General features: G+C 35.5%; 1 protein-coding gene and 1 pseudogene across 1 annotated transcript; both read right to left on the minus strand.

Annotated features, from left to right (window-relative positions):
• Positions 1-1,403: 1,403 nt before the first annotated feature.
• LOC104224719 (enolase-like) lies at positions 1,404-11,253 on the minus strand (annotated as a pseudogene).
• Positions 11,254-11,659: 406 nt separating this feature from the next.
• LOC104224717 (cytochrome P450 76A2-like) lies at positions 11,660-13,886 on the minus strand. The gene is made up of 2 exons (XM_009776406.2): positions 12,923-13,886; positions 11,660-12,419 (listed from the first exon to the last, which is right to left on the minus strand). Exons 1-2 carry the CDS (start codon positions 13,829-13,831, stop codon positions 11,802-11,804), a joined length of 1,527 nt encoding a protein of 508 aa, XP_009774708.1. The 5' UTR covers positions 13,832-13,886; the 3' UTR covers positions 11,660-11,801.
• Between the last annotated feature and the right edge of the window lie 10,387 nt (positions 13,887-24,273).

A 24,273-nucleotide genomic window follows, 5' to 3' on the forward strand; every position in this document is an offset into this window, starting at 1 on the left:
TCAAATATCAGAGTTTCAAAACAGCTCCTTCCCCAGCTTCCTAAAAGCTTCCTGTTCTGTTACAATGAGATTCCCTATACCAATTTTCCTACATTACCCTTTAAAAAATTCTGTTATTTACTTCTAAAAAAACGAGACCAATACATGGGTCAAATTTACCCAGTTCCAAGCCCCATAGGTCTGTAGATTCCCATTAATTCCCCTCTTAGGCTTTTGATTCTTTCATAGCCCAATTTAGGTTAACCACAGATTCAACATTTAAAGAAACTGACCCAGTCTTCCCAAAAGAAAGAAACCCGAAAAATGCAGCCCAAACCAAGACAAACGTGAATGAACTAACCCTAGCTACATGAAAGGAAAATAACCAGGTTATGGGCCTAATTTAATTAAATTAGGTGATTGAACAGAATAACAACCAGAAATTAAGCCGCGCTTAACAAACTACAGAAATCAGGGGGTTCTGGTGTATCGATTTGGGGTCGTTTGGTAGCGGCGCCGCCGGGCTCGAGGTGGGGAATACTGGCGGCGTTTCTAGGGTTCTGAGATGGAGGAGATGAAACAGGTGAACTAAATTGGTCTCTGAGGTATTCGGACAATTTTAAACAATATTGGAGAAATATTCTGGGCCGTTAGATGGAACAAAATGAACGGCCAGGATCTAATCAAAACCTATGAAACTCAAAACGACACAGCCCCACCCCCATACTACGTCGTTTGGTCAGGCTGGCTTGGACTGGGGCGGGTTCAGGGGTGTTTGGTCTGGGCTTGGAGATTGGGAATAAAGTAAGGCCCAAAAAATCTGATTCAAAACCTTTTTATTTCCTTTTCTTTTCATTTCCTATTTCAATTTTCTTTTTGGTTTCTTTAAAATCAAAATTAAAAATAATCCTAAATTAATCACTAATCAAATTATCCTTATTACATTAATTAACTCTAAATAATATTTACCACAAATAATTAACAACCAAATTCAAAGAAAAGCTACCAAAATTCGAAATTAAAATTAAAAGTGCAAAATAAACTATATTTTTTGTAATTTTTCCCATTTTTATAAAACAAACTAATTTGTCAATTGATACTAAAATATAGAATTAAATCCTAAATGCAAATGCAACATATTTTTGTATTTTTCGTTAATTAAATAAAATAAATATGCACAGACAAATGCAAACATTTAACATAAAATGCCACAAAAATCCACAAAATTGCAAACACTGAAAGAAATTATTTTGTGTTGAATTTATGAGAGTAATTTTGTGTTGAAGGGTTATTATCCACAAAGCGTTATATAGCAAGGCAAAATCTTTGATTTATGCAAAACTGGAACATCAAAATCTTGAAGAAGTACTACAAACTGCACATCCGGCTACAAAACCAGCAGTCAGAATAAGATATGCCCTGCCTACAAGAACCTTTTCTCAGTTCAGAATTGTCAAGCCTCAAATATCAGAATAAAAATTGTTAAAGTTGCAAAAAAATCAGTCTTATACTATCCTAGAATGACCATTTCTTTATTGGGGATTTGGTCAGCCTAAGAGACTCCCCTCCACATTCCAGAGCAACAGTTCATGTTTAGTAGGGCTCAACAGGGGTTCGGAAGCTTGCTCCAGCATATACAGCATCTGACCCAAGTTCCTCTTCAATTCTCAGAGCTGTTGGAATGAACGAGAAATCAGAACTTGTGTAGAGACTACAGAGAGAAACGCCAGAGCATGTAATACCATCAAAGTGAACTGTACTATTGGGATAACTACCTGGTTGTACTTTGCAAGACGTTCCGATCTGCATGGAGCTCCAGTCTTGATTTGTCCCTAGAAGAGTCCAGGAAAATACAAGATTGATACCAAGGACTATTCTGAGTTAACTCTATATATTAGATTAGCTAAAAATGCCTTTATAACAAAATTACCGTTGACAAACCCACAGCAAGATCAGCAATGAAGGTATTCTCTGTCTCTCCACTGCACCAAATAACCCAAAGACCGTTAACAAGTGTCATAAATAACAAAACAGAAAGTAGCTCGAGCACACAAGAACCAGGTATTCTACACGTTATCTTTAATGATAGAACACCTTAGCATGCAGCTCTAAGCAAGGAAGGACAACTAGTTGTAAGCAGCCTCAATTTTACCTTAGGATTGGTGACAAGAAGGTCATCTCCCACAATTTGTACTTTCTCACCAATCTCAGCAGTGAGCTTAGCATAGGTTTCCCAGTCATCTTGGTCAAATGGATCTTCAATTGAAACAATAGGGTACTCAGACACAAATGACTTGTACAAATCTTTGAGCTGGTCACCTGAGATCTTTTGGGAGCCATTGTTATTCTGCAAAGATAAAGCGATTGAAGCAAATCGGATCTGACAATAAATCAAACATGAAACTACATCAATAAAGAGTCGCATACTTTCCAGCTCAGTTGTATATCCGTTTCCCAAGTAGGTAATCATCCCCAGTTAGTGGTTATTACTTATTACTGCTTAATCTCTATTGTTCAGTTCCAAGAAAGGTTTGTAAGAAAGCTTTTCACCAAAGGGAAAGGTCAAAATCTAATTTATCAGTTGTCCAAGTATGCATAATCTTATAAATGATGTGGCTTCAGAACCATCAAGATTACAGAGTCATCTCAATGCAGAAAATCCAGTTCAATGTTCTTTGTACAGATAAAAACCTCTTGAGTATCAACTAATAGTGAAAGAAAGCAACACCGAAATTACTGTCTGAATTCACTAGTAGGGCCTAGTCAGCAAGGATGTACCTCTTCTTTGAAGTTCAGATCATACATTTTGTCCTTTCCATAGAATTCAGATGCTGCAACGTCCATTCCAATAACTGTTGCGGAAGCCAAATGTATATAGTGTGAATAAGTCACAACTACTATACCAAAAATTATGACAGCTACCAAATAATAAATAAGACAATAAAACAATAATAAAGGGAACACCAGAATTTACGAGGTTCGGCTAATTTTGCCTACTCCTCGGACACAACCAATATTTTATTTCACTCCAAAAATACAAGTGAAATAATACTAAAGAGAGAAGATACAAATGCCTTAAACAGATGAGAAGGCAAATGAGAGGTGTGTTTCAATCCTAAACATTAGGCCTTCTTTTATAGGGGAAAAATCCCCCCAAACTTAACTCCCAACCAATGTGGGACTTTGGCATTTTGCCAAACTTCAACAAATCTCCACCTTGGCAAAATTCCACATTTTCAATTCTCTCTCAATAACAAATTTTGGTTGTGTCTTCATCTTCAATCTTCAGTGTTCAACAATGTTGATCAAATCCAAACAATGTTGAAACTTGACCGCAGTCACCACCTTTGTCAGCATATCAGCAGGATTCTCTGTAGTATGAATTTTCTTCACCGTGACTCCACCTTCTTCTATGATTTCTCGTACGAAATGATACCGAACATCAATGTGCTTCGTCCTTGCATGATAAACTTGGTTCTTCGCTAATTGAATAGCACTTTGACTATCACAAAAAATTGTGATACCTTTTTGTTCAACACCAAGCTCCTTTAGCAATCCTTGAAGCCAAATTGCCTCTTTCACAGCATCTGTAATAGCCATGTACTCTGCCTCTGTTGTAGACAAAGCAACTGTTGACTGCAAAGTAGACTTCCAACTAACTGGTGCCTTTGCAAAAGTAAACACATAACCAGTAGTTGATCTTCGTTTGTCCATATCACCCGCAAAATCTGAGTCACAATATCCAACTACAGACTGATTGTCTTCCTGCTCAAAAACTAACCCGACATCTACAGTATTATGAATATACCGTAGAATCCACTTCACAGCTTGCCAATGCTCCTTCCCTGGATTGTGCATATATCTGCTAATAACTCCAACAGCTTGTGAAATGTCAGGCCTTGTGCAAACCATTGCATACATCAAGCTACCAACAACATTTGCGTATGGTACCTTTGACATATACTCTCGTTCAGCTTCATCCATTGGCGACATAGTAGTACTTAGCTTAAAATGGGAAGCAAGTGGAGTACTAACTGGCTTAGTCTTGTCATCTATGCCAAAACGTTGAAGTACTCTCTTCAAATATTCCTTTTGAGATAAACAGAGTTTCTTTGAACGTCTATCTCTAATTATCTCCATGCCAAGAATTTTCTTTGCCTCACCCAAATCCTTCATCTCGAACTCCTTCTTCAGTTGAATCTTCAACTTATCAATTTCTTCCAAATTCTTGGAAGCTATCAACATATCATCAACATATAGGAGAAGATATACAAAGGAACCATCTTTAAGCTTGTGCAAATACACACAATGATCGTATTTGCTTCTCTTGTACCCTTGCCGCAACATAAACTCGTCAAATCGCTTGTACCATTGTCTAGAAGATTGTTTCAATCCGTACAACGATTTTTCAAGTTTGCACACCATATTTTCTTTTCCAGCAACTTTGAATCCTTCTGGCTGAGTCATGTAGATTTCCTCCTCCAAGTTTCCATGTAAAAACGCAGTTTTTACATCCATCTGAACTAGTTCCAAATCCAATTGTGCTACCAAAGCCAACATAATTCTAATGGAGGAATGTTTTACAACTGGAGAAAACACTTCATTGTAATCAATTCCCTCCTTTTGAGCATATCCTTTGGCCACCAATCTTGCTTTGTAGCGAACATCTAATTGGTTAGGAAATCCTTCTTTCTTTGCAAATACCCATTTGCACCCAATTGCTTTCTTTCCCTTCGGGAGATTGGCCAATCTCCATGTATGATTCTGATGAAGGGACTGTATTTCATCATTCATGGAAATCCTCCACTTATCTTCTTCTGAACTTTGGACAGCGTCTTTATAAGTAGTAGGAACATCATCAGCTACAATTGAGGTTGCACAAGCAACCGTCTCTATGAGACGAACAGGTTTCGTTATTGTTCTTTTTGGCCTGCTGGTTGCTATTGATTCAAGTTGTTGTTGAGATTCCTGAGTTGGAATCTCCTCTACTGGCTCTCCTTCCAGAGGGTAATCTTCATTTGTTTCCTCCTCTGCTTCTTGTGTAGGAAAAATAAATTTTCCCTCAAACTCCACCTGCTTAGAAGCACCTTCATTTTGTTTGGTATCTTCTGTTACCTTATTTACCATAGCAAATTCATCAAAGGTAACATCTCTGCTGAATATTACTTTCTTTGTCATAGGACACCATAAGCGATATCCTTTGACTCCAGAAGTAATTCCCATAAAAATAGCCTTCTTTGCCCTTGGATCCAATTTTGACTCCGTCACATGATAATATGCAGTTGAGCCAAACACGTGCAAAGAGTTATAATCTACAGCAGGTTTTCCATACCATTTTTCAAATGGTGTTTTGCCATCAATAGCAGCAGATGGTAGACGATTAATGAGGTGGCATGCATATGTAATTGCCTCAGCCCAAAATTCTTTGCCCAAGCCAGCATTGGACAACATACACCGTACCTTCTCCAGCAAGGTCCGGTTCATACGTTCTGCCACTCCATTCTGTTGTGGTGTATGTCTAACAGTGAAGTGTCGGATGATGCCATCATTTTCACAGACCTTATTGAAATGATCATTTTTGTATTCACCTCCATTGTCTGTGCGAATACACTTGATTCTCCTGCCTGTCTGATTTTCCACCATCGTCTTCCATTTGAGAAAAATTCCCAACACTTCATCTTTGCTCTTCATTGTATACACCCATACTCTTCGGGAAAAATCATCAACAAAGGTTACAAAATAGTGCTTCCCACCCAATGAAGGTGTTTTGGAAGGACCCCAAACATCAGAGTGTACATAATCCAAAATGCCTTTAGTATTATGGATCGCTGTACCAAATTTAACCCTTGTCTGTTTCCCTTTAACACAATGCTCACAAAACTCCAAGTTGCAAGCCTTTACTCCTTTTAACAATCCTTGATCTGATAGAGTTTTCAAGGATTTTCCTCCAGCATGTCCCAAGCGCATGTGCCATAGCTTGGTTGCTTCTGCCTCTTTGTCGTCACTGGATGTTACTGTCGCTGTCCCAATAACTGTACTGCCACGATAGCGGTACATATTATTATTCTTCCGATTAGCCTTCATTACCACTAGTGCACCGGAGCATACTCTCATCACTCCATTTTCTGCAATGATTTTGAACCCTTTTGATTCTAGGGCTCCCACAGAGATGAGATTCTTCTTCAAATCCGGTACATATCGAACATCTATCAATGTTCTGATCATTCCATCATGGTTCCTTAATCGTATTGAACCAATGCCATATGAGGTAAGAGGGCTGTTATCCGCTGTGTGGATGACTCCATATTCTCCTTCTTGAAATTCCATGAACCAGTCCCTGTTGGGACACATATGATAGCTACAAGCCGAGTCCATCAACCATATGTCTGATGATGTTGATGACTCTGTTGTAACTAATGAGAAGTCTGAATCATCACAATCAGCTACATTTGAATCCATAATAGCCTTTCCATTGTTATGTTTGGCCTTATTCTTCAACTTCGGACAGTCTTTCTTCCAGTGCCCTTTTTCTCGACAAAAGGCACATTCATCTTTACTGGGTCTGGATCTTGACTTGGATCTTCCCTTCTTTGTCCTCGTTTGATTTTGAGGACGACCCCTCACAAACAGTGCTTCTCCTTCTCCGCCCTTCTGTTTTTCTCGCTTTCTTTGTTCATAGCTGTACAAAGCTGAACAAACTTCTCTGAGAGAAATTTCGTCATTTCCATGGAGTAGAGTAGTTTCAAGGTGCTCGTACTCATCAGGAAGTGACGCCAACAACATTAAGGCCAAGTCACCATCATCATAAGTTGTATCCATATTTTGCAAATCTGTGACCAACTTATTGAAACTGGTGATATGTTCATTCATCGTGGTACCAGGAACATAGGTGAAGTGAAACAGTCTCTTCTTCATGTACAATTTATTTTGACTGTTTTTCTTCAAAAATTTATCCTCCAGTGCTTTCCATAATTTACTTGCAGAAGTTTCCTTTGTGTATGGATATTTCTGCTCTCTAGCAAGGTAGGATCGAATGGTACCGCAAGCAACACGGTTGATAATTCTCCAATCTTCTTCTCCAATAACATCTGGTTTCTTTTCTTCAATGGCCAGATCTAGCCCTTGTTGAAAAAGGACATCTAGAACCTCGCCTTGCCACATCCCAAAATGTCCGGACCCGTCAAAAATTTCTACCGCAAATTTCGCATTTGACACAATTCTTGTCATAAGCGAAGATGCCAATGATGACGTATTGTTGACACTTGATGTAGATTCTTCTTGTTTATTGTCCCCCATATTTGACACAAATATTATTTAATAGCTGACGACACAAATCAAGATTATTTCCTTTCTGATGTAGAAGATCAGACTAAGCTGCAACTACAGAGCATACTCAGACAGAACCTTGACTCAGTTACCAAGATAAATCTTTTCTGATGTGGAAGATCAGACTATGCTGCAACCACAGAGCATACTTAGACAGTACCTTGGCTCTGATACCAATTGTTGCGGAAGCCAAATGTATATAGTGTGAATAAGTCACAACTACTATACCAAAAATTATGACAGCCACCAAATAATAAATAAGACAATAAAACAATAATAAAGGGAACACCAGAATTTACGAGGTTCGGCTAATTTTGCCTACTCCTCGGACACAACCAATATTTTATTTCACTCCAAAAATACAAGTGAAATAATACTAAAGAGAGAAGATACAAATGCCTTAAACAGATGAGAAGGCAAATGAGAGGTGTGTTTCAATCCTAAACATTAGGCCTTCTTTTATAGGGGAAAAATCCCCCCCCAAACTTAACTCCCAACCAATGTGGGACTTTGGCATTTTGCCAAACTTCAACAAATCTCCACCTTGGCAAAATTCCACATTTTCAATTCTCTCTCAATAACAAATTAAAAAGAAAAGGTCTGATTTAAACACAGTTGAGAGCTTACTTTTCCAGTATAACCTGCTTTATCTATGGCTGTCTTTAGCAATTCAAGGCCCTCCTTATTCTCCTGACTTTTCAAAACCATAATCATGTGATGTATAAGGGTAAATATTCAACAGCATGCCATACACCTGCATAATTTATACTTCACCTGGATATTAGGAGCAAAACCACCCTCATCACCAACATTTGTTGCATCCTGGCCATATTTCTTCTTAATCACAGCCTAGAGTTAGAGTAAACTGTCATCAGCATACGAAATAAGTAAGATAAAAAGGATTGCGCATGAACAAATTTACTGCTCCCTCGGTCCCATTTTATGAAATGGTGTTTGAATGTGCCCGGAGGTTCAAGAAATAAGGACCTTTGATACAAGATAAAAATATGCAGAATACCAAAATTGTTGTTAGTACCAACAATTAAATGAGAAGTCGTGAGAGTTCCACATATCTTTTACTAATTTCTCTTTCCTGAGAAAAAGCTGAACTTTTATATGAAGTGGATTCCAAAAAAGTTATGTCCCTAAGGGTACAATGAAGATGGATACGATTAAATAGTTTTTAACTATAGAAAGGTAATAGTCTTTTTGGGACAAGCGTCACATAAAATAAGACATAGGGAGTACTATATTTTCTAGCCTGATGGAGCTCAAAAGGGTAAAAAGAAAAAGAAAAAAACTATTTCTCTAATGCAAACATTGTCAAACATATCCACTATGCTTGACTTTTGAAACAAATAAATATTAAGGGAATAGAAGATAGAACAACTGTGTGAAACCTTCAAATGGTGATACACTTCACAACCCATCTTCATGGCCTCCTTAAAACTAGAAGCTCCAACCGGAAGAATCATAAATTCCTGCAAATAACATCTAATGAGCATATTTTGTCTAAACATCATTTAACTAAATCTTTTAACGGGAGAAAATACATACCTGCATTCCAGCATGGGACCCACCATTGATGACATTGAAAGCAGGAACTGGCAAAACCAGCTTCTTGTTACCTGCCAGATCGGCAATATGCTGCAAAGAGAAGGCAGCTCAAACTGTAACTCGTAATCATATATTTTTTCAAGAAGAGAATGGAAGCTTGGATGTTTTGTTTTCTCTTTTGGGCAAACAAGTGTCCACGATTCTATTACCTTATGATGGGAAGAACTAATATAGTAAGAGAAATAGTACCAATTAGAGAAAACTTTAAACAGTAGATTGTTACCTCCATACGTAGAACAATAGATTCAAAATACAAAGATGTTCCCACATTGAAGAAGAAATGGATGGAGGTTTGGGGTCAATATCTTTCCATTTGGACTCAGCTTATTTGGCAACAGAAGATTTAAAGAGTTGATTACTGGCAGAGGGAGCAATGGACTCTATAAGAAACAATTGTGTAATATACCTTATACACAGCAGGGATGGCATTTGCACCAAGCTGTCAAAAAAGCCAACACATAAATTGGTAATTTGTGCACTTTTTTTTTTTTTTTTTTTTATAAAAAAAGGTAACAATTATATTCTTCAGCACCCAAAAAACGGGGCTGGTATCTAATATTTACAAGTACATCCCTGAAAATCTTAAGAGAATCAAAAAGGTCTAGTAGTGATTCTACATCACCTATCAACTGTTCTTTACACCAAAAATGAAAAAGAGAAATACAAGAAATACATTTGTGCACTTCTGATAATTACAACTTAACTGAACTTAATGTTGAAGCTTATTCTTGGATACCTTTTGCTTGCACCAACCCCACTCATTCTGCGTTCCATCTAGCTGATGAACCATATAGTTCTCAAGACCAGTCTGATCAGTTGGGTCCTGCAAAGCGGGAACCTCGCGTATCAGGCATATCGCTACTCAACACAATAATAAGAAGCATTGTGCTCTTTCACACCAAGCAAATAAGCATCAAATCCAAGAAATATCCTCTTCAAAGGTAAAAGAAATTACTGGAGGAAATATACCTTGCCAACAAGAGCTGGTCCAATAATTGAGTTGACATTGTTTACAGCCTAATTGAGTTGAACAAGGGTGCAAACCAGCAGTCAGCAGTGAACAGTATAATCAACAAATTACGTGTTCTGAGATGCAATACCAACCTTTGAAACGCCCTTACCAAGGTAGTCGGACCCTCCATCCCTCAATTCAAGGGCTTCATATATTCCTGTTAAATGAACGACGAAATTGAATTCGACGGAGTTCAATAGAAGGTATTAGGAACAGAGGAAGCTACAATGTCAAGAACTAAACCACACACTTCACATTTCCATCCGAATTAAAAGTACGTTGTAATGCAATATACTTATAGATACAACTGGTTTAAAATTCAAGAAAATTCTAGGAAAACACCAATACTAAACACATTTGCCTAAAAAACTGACCAATGGTTGGTCACTTTTCTTATCTAAACAGGCAAACAGAAATTCATAACAAGAAAGGGTTAAATCAACAAAACCATACTTGGAAAATTTTTGCTAAAAACTTAAAAGTAATCGTCATCTTATATAATTTAGAGAAAGCCCCAGTGCGCCGCAGTTTCAAACTTGGTGGATAATGAGCTCGCCCATGTGTCCTTCTCCATTTAAATACCAAGTTTTCGTCTGTGACATGGTTCAAAATTGCGACGTGCACTTACTACCAGACGAAAGCCCTCGGGGCAAAATACTTATGATATAATCAATGGCTTGCACGTCTGCGTAAATACTCCAGACCCATCCATGCTGTTAAAATGGAGAAATTCAAAATAATACAACGAACAGAAATAGAATTTTCACCAGTGGATGCGCCACTAGGAACTGCAGCTCTAGCCCAGACACCATTTGACAAATGTACATCAACCTACACAATGTACAAATCAACGAGTAGTAAATAAACTATCACCAATTTTACAACTAGTATACTACACCTGTCTGAAATCAGAAACTTGATAGTTGATACGCGTTCGAGGTGTTGGATTGGTTTTGATGGATCTCTTAATTTTTCTTTTCCTGAATATTCTTTAATTAGTTTTTCTCTCTTTTAATTATTAAGTAGTAACTTCTTTCGAAATTGTTAGTGTAGACATTTAAATTTCTTTTGGGTTAACGCCATATAAAACAACCTTAAACGAATAATAGCCAAATAGATGCCTAAAGTTGCTTGAGTAGATGATCGAGCATTAGCCCGCAAACGATAAACGAAAATATGATTGCTTTGGCATTTTTTTAGAACAAAAAAAGGGATTGGGTCGGTTTAGGTTGGGTTGAGTTCTAAATTGATCCAGGTTCTTAATTAATATTTTAACAATTTTTTTTTAAAATTAAATTTGCCATGTTAGTGAATCTCATCGTTACCATTGAAGCTAATTAGGTAAAGTAAACTGACTTTTGGAAGACAAATAAATAAAAATATATGACTTTAATGACTAATTATCTAAAATTGAGTGACTATATAACCAATCACCTCAAGAAACAACTAATATAACATTTTGGGGACGGAGGATGAGATGACATATAACCATATTATCACTTTTAGCCCGTGCCAGAAACTATTTATATTCGATAGCCGAAAAAATATATCAAAATTTGTATAATTGTGTATATAACATATAATGTATATATATACAAAAAATATATATTTTGCGGCTATATTTTAAGAGCGACTATATACTATCATTTTTCTGAACAATAACAAACAATAAAAATTAATATGTTTTAATTCCAATTCCAAATAAGTTAAGGTCACTCATACGAATTGTTACTATTCTTCATGTCATTTCATTTAAGTATGTCATCCATATTGTTTCGTAGAACATAGATTGAAAAACTTTAGATACAAAAAGAAAAGGAAATTAAATGAACACTTCCAACATAGGGAGAAAGACTAAAATCTAAAATCATAGAGTTCTATTTTTTCTCTTTGGAATTGCTTTCAATGGTTTTAATTTTCTAACAGTCACACCCATTCTGTCCTGTGAATCCAAAACCTCATCAAGAACAGAATTATCAATCTCCCAATCAAATTCATGTAACAATGATCCCAATAGCAAATGCAACATACGATGAGCAAGTGGAATTCCAGCACAAATCCGTCTTCCTGCACCAAACGGAATAAACTCAAAATTCTGACCCCTGTATTCGATTTTCGAATCCAAGAACCTCTCTGGCTTAAAATCAAAAGGGTCTTCCCAACATTCGGGATCTCTTCCAATTGCCCAAACATTCACGAAAACTTGTGTATCTTTAGGGATAGTATACCCCATAAATTCAGTTTCTTGAATTGCCTTTCTAGGAACTAAAAATGGGATTGGAGGGTGCAATCTTAACGTTTCTTTAACAACAACTTGTAAATACTTGAGATTATCGATGTCAACTTCTTCCAATTTCTTGTTATTTCCAAGAACCTCAGCGAGCTCGGCTTTGACCTTGTTCATTGCTTCTGGATTGCTTAACAACTCTGTCATTGCCCATTCTATACTGCTGCTTGTTGTCTCTGAACCAGCTAAAAATATTTCCTGCATTTAACCAATTAATACAATTAAAATTATTAGTGTCAGTAATGACTAAAGAACCTATTTCATAATTTGCAAATGTAACTTGTTCCGTTTAAAAAACTGTTTGGACTCTATAATTAATCCCGGATCAAATTTACGATGAGTTTATCACGTTTTGGAAGGGGACCTTGGCGTAACCAGTAAAGTTGTTGTCATTTGACGAGGAGGTCACAGATTCGAGTTGTGTAAATAACCTCTTGCAGAAATGCAGGGTAAGGCTGCGCACAACAAAACCTTGGCGGTAGCTTAGTGTACCGGGCTCCCCCCATTTTTTTTAATCTAACATTAGATAGAATTATAGAATTGTGGTATAACTAATTTCGGGATTGTACTGTTATTTTTATTTCTACCAAAGAGTGGGATAACAATTTCGAGATAAGTTGTTTCCCAAAGACACCTAAATGTACTACTAATGTAAAAATCCTTTACCCAAAAGCGTATATAACAACAAGTATGCAAATTACCAGAATAATCAAGATGAGTTCATGATCTGATAGCTTTTCTTGTTCATCCTTGCCTTTGCCTTCATATTCCAGCAAAACTTCCAAAAAATCCTTCTTCTTCTCTCCCGTTCTTTCTGATTCTTCAAACCGTTCGTTTAAAAAACCCGAAACAATTTCAATTGTTTTCCCAAGTCCACGATCCATCTTCTTCCTCAAACCTTGAGGATCTATCCATCTCAGCCATGGAAATACATCCACAATATTCTGATGTCCAGAACATTCCATGAACTCAACCATAGCAGTAAAAAATTCAGACCCGTTTTCAGATTTCGGATCCACTAATTCGCGAGATAATAACAGCTTTCCCAGCATATTAAACGAAGCAAGAAATATAAATTTAGCTACATGAATTCCACCAGAGGAGTTAACTCTACCTTCATTATTTATCCATTCGATTAAATCATCGATACATTTTCGTCGAATGTCAACTGTTTGATTGATCCGTTTGTTGATTAACATTTGAACGGTCATGATTCGTTTCATGATCCGCCAGTAAGTACCATAAGGAGCTAAAGCTAGAGACCCTTTATGATATCCGTGTGATTTCATCACTTCGGTTACTGACCTCTCCGCGAAAGCCACGTCGTGGTTCTTGAAAAACTCTGTCGCGGCATCCGCGGAGAGAATCACCATAGTGTTAATAGAACCGAGCTTTAACCAAACCACTGGACCGTATTTTTGTTTCAGACCCATTAGTGTCTTGTGTGGCTCGTTCCCAAGTTCGAACATGTTGCCAAACACGGGCCACCCTCGTGACCCGGGTGGCAGCAGCCGGCCATTTTTGTTTGATCTTCGCCGGTGGAAGTGTAGGAGTAATAATATCAAGATACTAGTAATAGACCAAAAGACATAGTCCCAATTCCAGTCCATGAATTCAATTCAATAGGCTGATTGTTGACAAACTATGCTTTGTTTTCTCTTTTTGCACTCTGGCCTCTTTAAATACTAGTCTGTTTCTAAATGAAAATGACCTCTTTATTGTTTTTCCTTTACTTCTCTTATTTTATGAAGCCGTTGGGTTGGATGGGACGTAGACTTTATTTAATAGACTAAAAAAATTAGGCTCAAATGCTATGAATAGTTTGTAATTGGATGCTACATTGGATATTCATGTTGTGAATAACTTAAATATTAAATCTCTTACTTTATGTCCATCATCTTTTCTCTTTATGCCTATAAAAGACTATGTAATTGCAATGGAAAGATACACACAATTGAAGAAGAAAATCTCCTCCTTCTCTTTATCTATATTTCTTGTTAATGCTTTTATTTCATAACACGTTATCAGCACGAAGCTCTAATTTTTATTTCAGCCATCATCTTAAAGTACGAAGATAACCAAGTTCATCGTTGAACTACAAAATATTGAATACCTAAAATCAGAAAATAAGCGGGTTGAATCAAGAAGAAACATATGTAAGTTTACAGTTTACTAATTTTCATTTATTGAACTTGAAAACTTTCCAAAGCTTTCAAGGATGTGATTCTTCTCTGTAAAATACGTGAGATATGTTTCCTTCACTTAATCTTCTTAGCCTAACAAGTATATGCGGTCCGCTTTGGAACTCTTGTATCATCATTTATTAATAATATTCTTAGTTACATTGATTTTTCATAATAGCTAAGCTTTTCATATGTAAGCTTTCAAAATAGAACTTGCTTACGATGGTTTGAATATTCAGTTTTTTTTAAGTACTTTAATTTTTATTTGAATTTTTCATCAATTTGGATTTCTTTTGAACCTCTCTAATCACTTTAAACTATTTTAGTCTTTGTGTAATTGAAATAGCTTGATCAAGTGCGTTGACTTATTCAATAAATACTGAACATGCATACATTTTTAATTTGGCTACTAATATATCATATAAACACTTAGTGATTTTTTTTATGTGTTCTATAATATTTATCAAATACTATCATGATTTATTACAAGTTATTGGACGTAAATTTGCAGCCTATAAATATATTGATAATTTTGAAAATGTCTCTCTCTCTCTTTTAGAAAAGAGGATTTTAAGATTCATTTTATTTGGAAAGTGGTAACTGACAGATGTCAATGCTTAATTATGAGATTTAATTGTCAATGGATCATAATAATTTCTTAATCGATTTCTATATGGTTGTTACTACTTTGCTAATGTTTTATCACTACCTAAAATTTATTATATAATAGTTATTTAAAATTAAAAATCTTGCATTAGTAAATAACAATTGAATTATAGCAAAGTTTCATGATATACATGACTTGTAGAAGTGATTATATACTTATAACTAATCCCGCTTCTACTGATGGCCACAAGATTGATAATTGATATTTTTCATAAAGGCTCAAGGGTGAGTCATACTGCACTTTGGCATATTATGACAACGATTTTATGATCCATTTAAACTCTAATAGAATTTAGAAGAAATGTTCTGACTACAAACAATTGTATTTCATACAGATGCTACAAATAATTAATAAAGCTTTACGCTGATTTGAGATTTGTACACTTATCTAAGAAAGCAAATTTGATTTGCTAAGTTGCAAATTAGTTGTGTACAACTTTCTTGGCATGTTATTAAAATTAAGGCTTGAGAGTGAATCTCAATATTGTTTAGCCTATTATACCATTGATTGAGAGTAAGACATCGGGATCAAGTCCTGATGCTCCATAATAATAATAGTTGAGTTTAGATCCCAATTTATTATGGCCTAACACGCCTTTATAGAGGTAAGACATTGGATTTTGTGTCCCATTGTACCATACTGATGATATAAATTTGTAGCTACCCTCCAGAGGCTCAATTGCTAAGCAAAGTTGTGAGGCTACTTAAGGACCCGTTTCTTCGTAAAAAAAGATTTTTTTTTTAAATGTGTTTATCCATGAAATATTGCAAGTTTATGAAAAAATAATTAAAAATGAGTTTTTCAAAAAAAAAAATTCCTCACTCACAAAATTGCAATATCTTGTTAAGTGAAATGCATGTCCAAACACAACATCAAATTCCAAATATCATTTTCAACTAAATTCCAAATCTATTTTTTTCAAAAATTACAATTTTATGTCCAAAGGCCTACTAAATATAGCTACCATCCCATCCTTTTTCTCTATCACTTTAACACGAAAAAACAAATGGTGCAAAACGTTTTTCATTTGAGAAAACCAAAAGGTATTACGTAACTATTTATTTATTCTAAGAAGGCATATATTTATTAAGGAGTACTTATTACTTGTATAACAGAAGAGAAAAATTGAAATAAAATTCCACGGGCTCCTCCGTGTCCAGGTTGGTACAAATTAAATATTGATGGGGTTTTTAAAATGAGTGATACAAGTGGTGGTCTAGGGGCATTTGCATCTATACCCGTTTTTTGTGTTACGTTTTAATTTGTGTCCTCTTTGCAAAAAAATTGCAAGCGTACCCGCTTTTTCGCATAACTTCAGCATACGGGGCTGAAGTAACAAAAGCAATCACGCAAAACTACAACATTCTAGTAGCCGGACCTGAAATTCAGTTCTATAGCTGAAGTTTTTGTTTTATAACTGGCTAGAGCTGAAGTTTTTGTTTTGTAACTGGGAACTTCAGCTCTAGAGTTGAAGTTTTTGTTTTTGTAACTGAGAAGTTTTTGTTCTATATTTGATTAACTTCAAAATGTTATAAAGGCACCGTGGCTGTGATGCCACGACCCTTGATAGCTGTGAGCAACAAGATGACGATGGCGCTGTTGTGTTTCCAGTAACATAATTTAGACACGGCGACAAGCTCACTAGTGCAGTTGTGCAGCCTGATTGTGCTCTAACTCCGTTCCATTGCACAAGCATGAGCACCAGGGCTAGAATCAAGCCGATCTCAATTCTTTTTGAAGCCATTCAGTGAATTTCGTATATTTTGGATAATTTTAATCTCTATAGTTTATGCTAGTTAGTTGATCAAGGGCATGGAATTACTAGCATGACTCTGCTGTGAATTTATACTGAAACTTGAGATTTAGAGACTACATCACTTGATAGTGTGGGTGTCTAACTTTACCAAATTGAAATATAAATCTCCATAGTCGAGAACCAATTGGTTCTAGACTATTGATAATTAAAGAAAGAAAGGGAAAGTTTGATTCATTGTTCAAACGATATAGCGAGAGACGCCAGTTATTATTATAAAATAACTTTTATTGTCTCTTGATTTGGGATTTTTAATGTTATAATAATCCAAATGGAAGTCCTCGGTATATTTGCTTTAGCTTCCTTAATCAAAGAGAGCAATGTTGAAGTCATCGTTGTAGAAGAAGAAAGAAGAAAACGAAGGAGGTGAAGGAGGAGGAGAAAGAGGGCTGAAGTTATTTAAAAAGTGAGTACAAGTTAAAAGTTTTAAAAGAAATAGGTATAGGTTAAATGGGGGCAACCAAATAGGGCACCCCGTACAATTTTTACTGGTCTAGGAGGCGTTTTTAGAAATCCAAATGGAGAATGGATTTTAGGATTTACAATGAAAACTAACTTCAAGGGCTCCAATCCACCCTGAACTTCAGGCCCTCTACCAAGGGCTCCAAATTGCAAAGGAAAGAAAATTATATCCCTTGGAGATTGAAACGGATGCCACTCAGGTAATTAATTATATCAATGAGGGATGTTTAACTTACGACTCTATTATTAAATCATGCAGGTTGCTTCTATCCGCAATGGACAGAGCGGCGATCCAGCATAATTTCAGACAAGGCAATGAAGTAGCTCATATCTTGGCAAAACATGCAAATGCCCTTACTGTTTTCAATAAACTAGGGCTTTTGTATTTTCCTCCTCCCTATGTCTTGGCCAGGACGCTGGTGGACAAGGGATGAAATGTTTATGTTAAAAAATAATTCGTTTGACTTGCAGTCATCTAGCAAAATTTGGTAATCAGCATGTCATGCATGGATTACTAACCACTAGTAGAGATCCCCGGGATCATGTCTTTTGTAATCCCTTGCATATCGTATTAGTAAATAAATGTCCAGTTTATCAAAAAAAACTTATATAACAGAAGAAATAAAAATAATGTTGGTGAAAATACAATTATAGTTGAAAACTAAAATGAAGAAAATAAAATATCTTCAGGCTGAGGCGCGGATATCTCGCTCTCTTTAAGGAGATTTAAGCTCACTGCAACAAAGTCTTCACTGGTCCAACAGTAATCCTCTTGGCTTGTCTCCCTCAGGATACAATAGCTCGATCACGTCGTATGACTCGAACAAACTCTAAACAAGTTGTTGAGTCCAAAGCTCCACCAAGATGAACACCTTCCTTCAACAAAAGTAAAAACTCTCTTCTTCTTTTTTCACAACTTTAATCTCACTTTATTGAAACACTCCACAATTATTTTTCTCACACGACATTATGGAAGAAATACTCTTATTTATAGGTGTAGGTTCTTTCTTAATTTAAATTGGAAGAAAGTGAGGTAATAAGTTATGAAATCATGGAGAACATGTGATAACTATTGCGTAATTAGTGGTAGAACATGGGAAAAGAATTACAAAAAAGTTATTGCCATTTTCTACATCATGAAATAGTAAAAGTTATGGAAGTTATGACCATTTTCTACAGAGTTAATATTAAAATGCTAAAATACTAACAAATAATTTAGTAGAGTATTCCTCATATTTAGTGTTAGTAAATTATATTGTTCTAGTAGGTGTGATAGAATCTTAAACACGAGTTAAAAATGACCAAATAGGTTAGTAACTTGGCAACAAAAAACATAAAATTCTATTGCCAATTTAACTATCTCATATTTGAATCAGACAACCAACTTTCATTGAAATAAACGACGATAAATTAGGCTCCCATGACTTTTTATTAGCCGATATAAAAAAGGATATAAGAAAATCGTATCATAGTACCAACTCCTACGAATATTTTCTTTTGCCGGCATTAATAGTTCTTTTAGTTGACTTGGCAAATAATTAGGATCCGTTTGGACATAACTTTTTTTTTTTCAAAAAATATTTTTAAATCAGTGTTTGGTTATATATTTAATCGAATTTTACAGATGCGTTTCAAAGTTGAAAAACTAGTTTACACCTCTTTTTTTCAAGTAAACGATATTCTCTCAAGAATAGCAATATTAATTATATCAAGTGAAAAGATGTCTAAATACAATTTTAATTTTCAAATATTCAACTTAACTTCAAAATTACTTTTTTTTTTAAATTTTAAATTTCACATTTTATTTTCAACTAGGGTTTCAATAAAAAATTAGGGATCTAAAAAGAATATGCCTTTGCGTTGACGGGCATCGTCGTGAAAAGGCAAAAGAAGAACATTTCCACGTTGCGTATCATTAAGAGACAAATATTTGATTATGGAATCATTTCATAATTGCTAGGAATATGTCCTTTGTGTGCAATCGGCAGCTAAGTCTTGGGAATATAATACTAGTGCTGTATGGTGGGCCGGGCTGGGACCGGGATCGGATTGGGAACGCGGTCCTAACGGGCTAAACGGGCCTGGCGGGCCGGTCCTTAATGGTGCAAAAAGTCCGGGGCGGGCCGGGTATGATAAAATAGCCCAGGAGCCCGGAACCGCTAAGCCCGGGACCGGCTGGCGGGCCTGAGCCGGTCTTACCGGGCATAACGGTTTTTTTAAATTTTTTTTTAAAAAAAAATAGCAACGGTCAAAAATTTAAAAAGTAGCCGTTGGGCTGCAATTTTGACCGTTTGGAACTTTCAAAAATAGTCATTTGGCCCTCAAACTTTATTTTAACCCCAAACTTTATATAATTACACTTTTCCCAATTCTCAACTATAAATACCCCCTCATTCTTTCATTTTTACTCACCAATTCATCAATCTCTCTCAATCTCTCTACTATAATTGCTTATTTTATTGTTGAAATTTCGTGAAAAATTGTGAAGTTGGTGAATTGAAGTATTCAAGTCTTCAACGATTTTCAATTTTCAAGAAGTTGTTCGGCAATTCGGTAAACGCGTTCCAACTCTTAAGTTTTAATATTATAGTTTTGTTAGTTTTATTTAGTATAATTATAATTAATATGGCATTTTCTTTGAAAAATATTTTTGGTGGTAAGGGTAAAGCTAAAATTGGTGAAAGTAGTGGCCAACCTACTACCCTTCCCCCGGCTCCCCGACCCAGACCTGGTAGACGTCCTGCTGCTCCTATTATTCTTGATAGTGATAACCCCTGTTTTCAATTTTCCGATAGTCAATTTTGCCATAATGTTGCACCAGGTGAAAATTTAGATGATGAAATTATGAATGCTCTTTATCCTAATGAAACTATCTTTGAAAATGAGGATGAAGATGAAACCCAACCGGATTTAGATGATACACCTACTAGTCCTGTTAATAACCCAACTGATGTACCACCCGACCCACCTGTAGAAACCCCTAGTTTTAATAGACAACCTCCTAAACGCCTAGAAACATCATTAGTTTGGAATTTTTTTACTCAAGTAAGAGAACAAAATAAGGCTAAGTGTAAAACATGTGGGAAATTACTGGCGCATAAATATACTGGAGACCGTAGCGGCACGTGTAGTTTGACTAGGCACATAAAAACACACCCTAGAGATAAAGTTAGATATTTACAAATGAAAGCGCAGCTAGAGGGAACACATGTAGATTCTGATGTTAACCCTAGTACAGGTTCAAATCTAGTTCAACCAGGAATTAACACTGTGACCGGAGGTATTTTATATTACGATCCAAATAGAGATCGTGAAGAATTAGCAAAGATGGTTACCGTTATGTGCTTACCCTATTCTTTTCCTTCTAATCCTAATTGGGTGCATTATATTAGAAGAGTTTTTAATCCTACTTATAAAGGTTGGCCTCGCGCAACAGTTAAGAGCGATATTTATAAATATAAACATGAATATGAACAATATTTGCGGTATTTATTTACTCATATAACTAATCGGATTTCTATTACTACTGATATTGGTAGAAGTGGTAATGATTGTGATTATCTAACTGTTACAAGTCATTGGATAGATGAGGAGTGGACAATGCAAAAACGCATTATTGCGTATAGAATAATTAATTCATGTCACACAGGTAAGTTTATAGCTAACACTGTTGCAGATATTTGTAGATATTTTTGCTTTAGAGATAAAATAATGGCAATTTCTATGGATAATGCTGCTAGTAACACTAGTGCTATAGGCATACTTACAACAACACTAAATCCTGCATTTAGGAATATATTCCATGTTAGATGTATTTGTCATATTTATCATTTAATTGTCGATGACGGTATGCAAATTTTAAATTTAGAAATTGAAAAGGTTAGAATGACTCTTAATTGGCTTTTTTATTCAAACCGTAGAAGTAGACTTAGAGAATATTTTAAAAAATGTGATGAATATGGCCTTAGAGAAAGAAAGGTTCCTAAAGCTTGCCCGACTAGATGGAATTGTATGTACGAAAGTTTAGTAGCTGCATATGAATATAGAAACCCAATTAATGCAATGTTTAATGCTCGGGTAGGTGGTGAGGATGATGATGAAATGCTTACTACTCAAGATTGGATGAATATTAAAATTCTTATAGATTTTTTAGAACATTTTCAAATTGCTACAAATGCATTTTCTGGGCAATATTATCCTACTATTTCAAACTGTTTAGTTTATATTGCAAAACTATGTGATTTGTTTGTTGAATTTTCGGAGGGTGGGGAAATTTATCAACTTGCTATAAATGAAATGAAAGAAAAGTTTAAATAATATTTTTTCCCTATCCCTCCTATTTATGGTGTTGCTGCAATGTTAAATCCTACAATGAAATTAGGAGGTCCTCATTTTTGGTACTCAAATATTTACAAGGTTTTAGATCTTTCAGATGAGGAATTTGCTACACTTGCAGATGCAAAAGCGTCAATTAAAATTAATGCTCAAACAATTTATAATGATTATCAACTTGCCTTAGAGCATGTTAGGCCAAATGTTCCAACCCCTACTTCGTCTAGTTCACAATCGTCTAAAAGAGCTGCGGGCTTAAAAACACTTAAATCTTGGACGGAGTTCAGGGGTTCTCAAGGTGATAATTATGATGAAACTTCACATCTAAATGAGCTTCAAGTTTATTTGTCGCAGGGACTTGAAAAGGAGAATCCAGACGACACTTTTGATCTTTTGGAATGGTGGAAGGCAAGGGAAAAATATTTTCCGGTTCTTGCAAGGATGGCTCGGGATATTTTATCTATTCAAGCTTCAACTGTTGCATCAGAGAGCGCTTTCAGTCAAGCAAGACTTCAAATAGGTGATCATAGAGCGTCAATGAGGGAGAGCTTGGAAAAATCTGTACTGTTCAGAGATTGGATCCGCTCGGAAAGAAGAAACTTTGGAATTGCGGAATCACAACCGGCGATAGATGAAGCTTATGAAAAAATGATGGCGGAAATTGCGGAGGATGCTGCTTCGCCCGGAAGTGGTGATGAACAAGCTTCTTTTCCACCACCACCAACGCAACCTCCTCCGAACCTTGAAGGATTTATGAAATTTGTTAGAGATACAATGTAGATTATGGTGTAACTTGTACTTTGGCATATCTTCTTTTAGTTTTTTTCCCTTTTAATGGTGATATTAGTACCTTTTTGTGCTCATTCCATTGGGGGAGGAAGACTAAGAAAGATATGCCATTTTTGGTAATAAAAATTATAAGACATGCCCTTGTATATCTTTTTGCAATATTTTTTTGTCTTTAACTTGCAATTATTTATAAGCTATAATATATATACATAACATACAATATATACATAAAATGGTATCAGAGCCTAGGAATTTTCATGGTTATTGTGTAAAAGATATGAAAGATTCAACATAGATATGAAGCTTTTGGAATGGATCTGGGAGAAACAAGTACTAAAAGTACTAGACTTGAAGAGGTAGATATACCTCAAAACCTTGATTTGTTAAATAAATGGACAATTCCTAAAGTTTCTATAAAAACCATTTATGATTATGGTTGGTTTGATAAACTTTCTTCTAAACAATTGATAAAAACGACTGAACAGTCTTTAGCATTAAATTCATCTGAACAGACTATTCGTTTGTTAAACAAGCATGATATTGATTTATATAAACATCATTACCATTATGTGCATATTGGTATGGTTCAAATTGCTTTTAAACCTTTAACCCTTAAAGGGTTACCAGAGACCTTCTTAGCAGCTCTTAGAGATGCTAGAAATCTGAATTTCAGACAGTCTCTAATGGGTTCGATAGAATCTACAGTGGCCTATGGTCCAGTATATTTTAATACTCAACCCAATTTGCAACTATCTCTTTCTGATGTTAATATTCTTGATGCTTTAACTTTAAATGTGAAAACGCATGGTTATAATTATGCGCCTGGTTCTGAACTTATATGTCTGTCCTATAGGATTTATTTCAAATTATTATCTACTTTAAATCCGAAATGTAAGTTATACGATACTTCGGATCAGACCATATTGGTCGAAACCAATTTTGCAAAGTCCAAGGTCACCACTAGGAGACCTATCAGATGGGAGGAAATTAATTTTCCAACTACATGGACTTTAAATTCTGTTATATCCCCAAGTCAGATTACTAACGACTTGTCAAATACGGAATTTTCGCATGTCACTCAAAATCCGGATGGTAGGATTTGTATTCAATTTGATGATAAGTCTGCCATTTATAATAGACATTCCTTTTCTAATCACAGACTTCTACCTGCTATGCAACATATTTCCCCTGTTGAACCAGTTTACGGTCCAGCTCGCAATCGTGCGGCTTCTTTACATACTATTGCTAGCGATAAGCCTGATTCCAAAGATAAGAGGGTTGAAAGGGTTAAGATTAACCCTCAAACAAATATTGTTCAAGATAATGACAATATTTCAGATAAGGATATTCCTTCTCTATCTGAGATGGATTTCGACCCCAATAATATTTAATGATTCCACACCAAATTGATTTTAGCCCAGGTTCTCGGGCCCGTATTTATATTCAAAAAGAATTTTTTAGTGAAAAATGGAACCAGTTTAAAACATGGTTTTTTGATACTTATAGTAAAGAGGATTTGAGTAATATATCTCAAGAATTTTATGAAACTTGTGCCTTACATAATCAAATTATGTATTTTGTTCCTTGGTTTATAACAACTTATTTACCTCTTTATATAAAGGTATTAGAAAGATCTTATAAAGACGGGAGTGGTAATATTACTAAAGCAATTTATCCGCCTCAGGCTCCCTTTATTTTACCTAATAATACTGGTATTACTTTCACTGCCTTTCAAAAATTTATTGATGATAATGTGGCAGCTATTAGTATTGCAGAAATTAATAAATTGATTTCTCAAAACAATTA

The sequence above is a fragment of the Nicotiana sylvestris genome, chromosome 12 (genome assembly GCF_000393655.2).
Source record: "Nicotiana sylvestris chromosome 12, ASM39365v2, whole genome shotgun sequence".
Classification (NCBI taxonomy): domain Eukaryota; kingdom Viridiplantae; phylum Streptophyta; class Magnoliopsida; order Solanales; family Solanaceae; genus Nicotiana; species Nicotiana sylvestris.